Source organism: Solanum pennellii, chromosome 1 (assembly GCF_001406875.1).
Source record: "Solanum pennellii chromosome 1, SPENNV200".
Lineage (NCBI taxonomy): Eukaryota > Viridiplantae > Streptophyta > Magnoliopsida > Solanales > Solanaceae > Solanum > Solanum pennellii.
Genome location: NC_028637.1, coordinates 101,000,043 through 101,006,777, shown reverse-complemented (window position 1 = coordinate 101,006,777; position 6,735 = coordinate 101,000,043). Strand labels below are relative to the sequence as shown.

The window sequence follows — 6,735 nt, the reverse complement described above, 5'->3', positions numbered from 1 at the left end:
ATTGTTTGCAATGTCTTTTTGTAATACATTTTTGTATTGTATTTCCTTGATAAAGATATATACTTTAATTTATGAAAGATCTTTGTGATTCATTTGTTCGTCTAAGGGGTGAACTTGCTTTGATTTTGAACATTTCATCTAATAAGCTTGTATGGTTTGGAAAAGTATAATTTAATTATACAATTTTTTAATTATTTATCTATGAAATATATAATTATATATGCTAACTAACATCATGGAGGATACTCGCTATCCTACTGCAAAAATATATTTTAACTTGAGTGATAAGAATTCAATAATGTTAAAAAGTATTTTTATTTACTTGTCTAATAAAATTGATAAGTTTGATAATTTTTTTTGAGATTTTATTTGTAAAATTAATTGAAAAGAGCCAAGCATACCTTTAAACTATTCAAAATATATCAACTCTATTCCCTTGTTACAAAAGAAGTATACGTGATGAAGTTTATGTCGTCAAATTTAGATGGAGCTCAACTTATGTTTAGTTGAAATCAACTGAAATGATTAAAATTGTACTCACCTTCACCTTCGTAGACAATAGAAAAATAACAGGTAAATAAATAAATTATTACATTTAAAATTAAAGAAATTTTTTTTAAAAATCTACTTTTCTCCAAAAAAAATCAAAAACTTTAATAACTACTAGTTTATTAAAAAGTGCATATTACAAACTATGAATTTGATAAGATTCGGAAGTTGAGTTTAATTTTATGGATTTTTGTCCGTGTAATAAATTAAAAATACTGAATAATAGTATTAGAAATATCTAATGACTATTTATTGAGCGGCGCACGTTAATTGTATGTATGCTAAGTTGCGCTGGGAGCGCCTTTGTATATCTTTCCAAGTTCGTCATTCTCGTAAATTGTTTACTCCAACACTCAACTCTTTAAATTGCCCCAAAAAAACCTATCTTTTCCTCTTCGTCTGTACCAAACTCAACCCCCCAATGGCTCATTCTTGCATAGCCACAACTTCATCTCTCTCTAAATGCAATTCCGCAATTTTCCCATCTGATTATTGCAATATTTCTCCCATATCTCTACAGTTTAAACGTCTTTCTTTGAGGTACTGAAATGGGTTTGTGTCTTTTTACTTGTATATGTCGCTAATACTGAGTATTTCCCTTAAAAGTTTTGATTTTTTTTGTGTTTTGGGTAATTACCCAGGAAAGTAAAGGCTGTTGGGGAAGTGAAGAGTAGGGGAAATAGCACCGTCAAGGCTGTGTATTCTGGAGGTGACTGGGATTTAGCAAAGGCTTCACGTTCTTCTGGAATTTGGTCTATCAGGTTCTTATTCTTTTTCTTCCCCCACCCCCAAACCCAATCTTTAAGGTTCTTGGTTGAATTTCTTGGTAAATCTTGAAACTTTTTTTGATGTTTTATTAGCTAGAAATTTCCTAATTTCAGAGTGGGAAGGATACTTTTCTTGGGTGTTATTGTTAGGGTTTCTTATGGTTGATGAGTGGATAAGGGGAGTAGGAATAGGAAATCTTGGGGTTAGGCCCAAATTTAGCTAATTAAGTTTAGACACTGCTAAGAAAATCTTGGGGTGTGCCTGTCAATCTCCTATTTAAGATGTTAATTTGACTTATCGACCTTGGAATGTATAGAGTTTGTTTCTTATAGACCTAGCAGTACAATATTAGTAGTAGAAAATGAAAATACTAAAGGGAGCAATGAGAAGTTAGTTTGATACCAAAAACATCATGTAGAGGCACAAAATTGAATAGTGAAACAAATTTTGAATTATTGGAAGTCATGAAAGTTGCTTGTTGTAAAGTATATAATAGGATTGTTAGTGGTGTCAAACATTTTGCGTTACCCCGTTATGGCAAAGTTCATATAAATTGAGACAGAGATAGTATTTTCATTACTTTAATCTGTATTTTCATTTCTCTTCTTAAAAAGAATTGTTTAAGTTACCTGAAAAGTAGATAGAAGGGTGTATTCTGAGGTCATCTTATGGGAGTAAACGATCCAGATTTATGGACTTGTGGAACGCATAAGTTGTAAGAAATCATTGTTGATGACTTAGTTGCTTTGTCATCTTATCTGTTATATCTTATGCTTTTTCCTTGTTACCGAGTTTTGCAGAGATGACGTGCAAATACCATCATCACCTTATTTTCCTACATATGCCGCCCAAGGTCAAGGACCACCGCCAATGGTACAAGAGCGATTTCAGAGTGTGATCAGCCAGCTCTTTCAATATGTAAGAATTTGTTTCTTATGGTAGATACAACATTCATCACAAAGTCACAATGTACTTGCTAAAATTTTAACTTCTGTATTATTATTGTTATTATCATCTTGTAGAGGATCATACGATGTGGTGGAGCAGTTGATGATGATATGGCTAATGTCATAGTTGCTCAGCTTCTTTATCTTGATGCTGTTGATCCCACAAAGGTATATTTTCAAGAGTGCACTTGTTTTCATCAGATAGACTTTGGTTAAAATATTAGATGTTTCAATTTCGAGGAGATTCTGCGTAAGGCAGTCCTTTGGTAGTATATATCATCTTTTGTATTTGTGAAAATTGATCCATCGCATTTGTTTTCTAAATATGATCTTTCTAGTGTCTATTGCTTAATTGCTTGAGCAACTTATGAATTTCTTTCCTCTTTTTCACAATGGAATTTTCAGCATGTCATGTCATGTTAATTGACATGCCAGCATAACATATATGCTTGAACTAGCCTACTGAGGCCGCAGTGCCCCAGTTGTGCATGAACCAAATGAGTGAAGAAAGGTAAGGCCTAGGTGTGAGACAGTGTGAAAATTCAACCTTTTCCTCTCTTTCTCTTGGTTTATTCTTACAGACTGATGTAGTACCTACATACCTCTGACTATATGATGCCTTTTGATCAGCTTCCTATTTAATGAATAAAACATTGCTTTTTATCAAACAAGAAAGAATAAACAGATGCTGCTTGGTTTTATGTATGCAGCTCTGCTTCTCTTGTGACCTTTGCAGGAGTATCCCTTTCCAGTGTAGCTTTTAATTCTTAAACTGTTTTCCCTTTTTTTTTAAGTGCATCCTTTTATTTATGTTTTACACAGTTTTCTTTTAATTCAACTGAACACCTCTTTAATTTACTACACAGGACATTGTTATGTATGTCAATTCTCCAGGAGGGTCAGTAACAGCAGGTACAACCAAGTGTTTCCGGTCAATCTCATTTTTTTGCTGTTTACCATAGTTTTTTCAGCTATTATCGTAGTGTTGAAGTGTTATAATCAGATTTTACGGTCTACTTAAATGCATGGTTTATCCATTGCAATGCACCTATTATTATTTCAGGAATGGCTGTTTTCGATACCATGCGACATATTCGACCCGATGTCTCAACTGTCTGTGTTGGACTCGCTGCAAGGTACCTGATTGATTACTTGTGTACCTGTGTGTTTCTCTTAGAAGATGATCTTTCATACATTGTTGCTTGTGTTGCATATTTGTGTGAAAATCACCTTTGCTTAACCCATGATAGGACTACATAGCTTTCCAGCGTAGGTTCTTTTATTTGTTTATCTATTTGATTAACTTTCCAATTCCTTTCATTTATTGCCATTTTTTGCAGCCTCTCCTTTTATTTAGGTACTTCACACTCCTCTATTTTGGTGCAAAAGTTCACCAACAAAATATTTGAAAATGTTGAAAATATTTGAAAAGGTTGGGATTAGATTTGTTGTTCCTTCTTCTCTTCCTCTCTCCTTAATTCTTCTATTCCTCCTGTTTTTTCACCCTTGCCCCTTTTAAGCCCTGTGCCAGTTCACTTGAAATCAATTTCCTGGGGACTTCCTTGCATGGAGAAGTATACAATGTCAAAGGAGCTAGTCTGATATAATTTTATTATGTTTGTTTGTATAATGTGTTATTTGATACTATTTCCATGTTGATGTTACATCGCTTTTACGATCCACCTATCTTTCACGCAGCTATTTCCTAACCTTCTTATAATTTAGATGGGTGAGTGGTGGAACAATTTACAAGTCTATTTCAAAAAAGTTTTTGTAAATTGAGATTTCATATTCAGTTATAGGTGGAATATATGGAGTTTGTTTTACCTTTAGTACCGTAAGGTGATTAGCTTAGCCTTTTTCTTTTTTTCATGGAATAAATAAAGTATCTTGCTTAGCTAATTTATGTTTTGCGGCACTGCAGTATGGGGGCTTTTCTTCTCAGTGCTGGCACTAAAGGTAAGTCGAATAGCTGATTCAAGGCTAAAGTAACTTTCTTTGTCCTATGCTTCTAGTTTTTGCTCTTAACTTTTGAAGTTGTTATCACCTTGAAGGGAAGAGATATAGCTTGCCAAATTCAAGGATAATGATTCACCAGCCTCTTGGTGGTGCTCAAGGTGGTCAAAGTGATATAGAAATACAGGTAATAACTCACTCTACTGTATGCCACAGTATCTATTTCAAATGTTTGTATGTAGGGTGTGTTTAGTATGAAAGGAAAATGTTCTCCAGAAAAATAAGTGGGGTTCTTACTTATTTTCTTGCATTTGGAATTTGTATGTAGGGTATGTTTAGTATGAAAGGAAAATGTTCTCCAGAAAAATAAGTGGGGTTCTTACTTATTTTCTTGCATTTGGAATTTGTATGTAAAAAATGTTATCCTTGAAAGTATTTGTATACAGTATAGACAAATACTATGGGAGTGGTGGTAAGGGGATGGGGGCTACAAGGGTGGGGTGAAGGTGAGGTTTGTTTTGTGGGCAGACACAATCAATGTGGAATGCCACTTGTGGGACTTGTTTTCCCTACTTCCACTGGGGAAGTTATTTTCTATACCAAACACACCTTTAGGAGTCTGTATTTGTGATATAATGGTTCTTACAAAGTACGTCATCTGATTTAAACGTTCCATTCTAGAATCCCCTATCCATCCTAAAAAGATATGCAAGAACCCCAGTCCTGACTTTTTTTTTAAACATTCTACTCAATGTGCTGATAGATAAAAAGTACATTTGAACAATGCACTAAAAACCTATGAACAATTTCCAGTTGTGTTTAGTAGTGAATACAAGTGGTCCTTTATAAGGTAAAGGATCCAATTCTAATCTTCGCATGCCAGAACCTCTGACCTTTGAAAAGCATATATCAGTCTGCACAAGGTGCTTATGACGACTTTGTCCCAAAAAGAAATGCATAGAAATACTACCTTTGAATAATGCACTTGTGATGGAAACTTCCAAGTAATTTTCCAGTTCTTTGTATGTTTAGAGGATGATTAATACAATAATATGATTATCAACCCCCAAACATAGTGGGTATGATTATCAACCCTTGGGATTATTCCCATCCAATCCCATAAAAAAGCTATCTTATGTAACTGTTCATTTAGAGAATGCTTCTAGTTCAAAAGATATTCCTTAACTTGTTTGGGGATTGAGACAAAGTGGTAGTTGTATGTAGTTTAGACAATTTTGCGATGATTAAGTTAATTTTCCAATATTCCAGCTAAGCTTATGTACTCTAGTTAGTCTGAGCTTATACAATTTTGTTTCTCCTATGGAATAAATAACTCAAATGTAGAACTTCACTTCACTTCAATAAGTTAATAATTTGAAATAGTTATGTGAGATCATTTCTACTTTTCATGCTTAGAAGCTGAGGCATACATAAATGCATATGCCTGTTGTTGTATAACTTTAGTTTGCAACAAAAAAAATACTTGGAGCTAAATCAACAATAATGTCCAGGCTAATGAGATGTTGCATCACAAAGCAAATTTGAATGGTTACCTTGCCTACCAGACTGGTCAAAGCCTTGATAGGATTAATCAGGATACTGATCGTGATTTTTTCATGAGCGCAAAGGAAGCTAAAGAGTACGGGCTAATCGATGGTGTCATCATGAATCCAATGAAAGCCCTTCAACCACTTGCAGCAGCTGCTGAACAATCATAGTTGTATTGCAAGGAAGGTTAATTTTCTACCTATCATTTTGTTTCTCATGTTTAGAGATTGTAATTGATTTTACTAAGTTGGGTAGACACAACATTCCTGCTGCCAGGAGAAAATGTATTGCCAATTTTTACTTGTTGGGAAAGAGTGTAATGTACCTACCTGCCCAGATCTTATATAGATGTTTCCTCATATCAGCAATTCTTTACCCCTTTTTGTTCATGTTATGTTTCTTGAAGAGCAATGTTTCGAGTGCAATAATGTCAGTTGAAGAAGAAACACACACACAAGAGATTACTCTTGTATAGTTTCCAACTCTTATCAATCTTTACAAATAAACATAAACAAGGTATCAAGCGCCACATTAATACAACAAATTGCATATCTTTATGTTCGTTTTTATAGAGTAAAATGTGTAAGCTATCAATCAAATACACATATAATTATATAAAGAGTTTGCTAGATCTAAAAACGAATTCTTCAACATAATAATCTGTTCACGTTGAACATGAGTCTTTTTAAAATCTTAGTACGAAAAGGTAAAAACATGTGTTTGAATGAAATATGGCAATTGCATGAACTGAAATGAAATGAAAAAAGAGAGAATAACATAGATCCATATTTTGCGGAATGGAACCTTACAGTTTCGATATTCTTAGTATGATGTAGGGTCCTCCATTTCTCTTTTTATTCAAACATCAAACATACTTAGGCTGTCTTGTCCTTCAGTTTTCATGTAATCCACCCAATTGCTTCTATGACCCATGAGTCAAACTAAGTAGGTTTTGGTCATGTAATAT

At 33.8% G+C, this 6,735-nt stretch overlaps 1 protein-coding gene across 1 annotated transcript; it reads left to right on the top strand.

Moving 5' to 3' along the window:
• Positions 1–879: 879 nt before the first annotated feature.
• On the top strand, positions 880–6,143 carry LOC107007883 (ATP-dependent Clp protease proteolytic subunit 5, chloroplastic). Its single transcript, XM_015206716.2, has 9 exons — positions 880–1,089; positions 1,191–1,310; positions 2,118–2,235; positions 2,340–2,432; positions 3,131–3,176; positions 3,328–3,400; positions 4,189–4,223; positions 4,319–4,407; positions 5,732–6,143. Exons 1-9 carry the CDS (start codon positions 971–973, stop codon positions 5,936–5,938), a joined length of 900 nt encoding a protein of 299 aa, XP_015062202.1. The 5' UTR covers positions 880–970; the 3' UTR covers positions 5,939–6,143.
• Positions 6,144–6,735: the final 592 nt, after the last annotated feature.

What these genes read in the sequence shown, in the direction of transcription:
- LOC107007883 (XM_015206716.2), top strand. Translation starts at nt 971, where the DNA reads ATGGCTCATTCTTGCATAGCCACAACTTCATCTCTCTCTAAATGCAAT. An exon ending in ATGCTGTTGATCCCACAAAG is followed by an intron (nt 2,433 to 3,130) that starts GTATATTTTCAA and finishes TTTACTACACAG; the next exon opens with GACATTGTTATGTATGTCAA. An exon ending in TGTGTTGGACTCGCTGCAAG is followed by an intron (nt 3,401 to 4,188) that starts GTACCTGATTGA and finishes GCGGCACTGCAG; the next exon opens with TATGGGGGCTTTTCTTCTCA.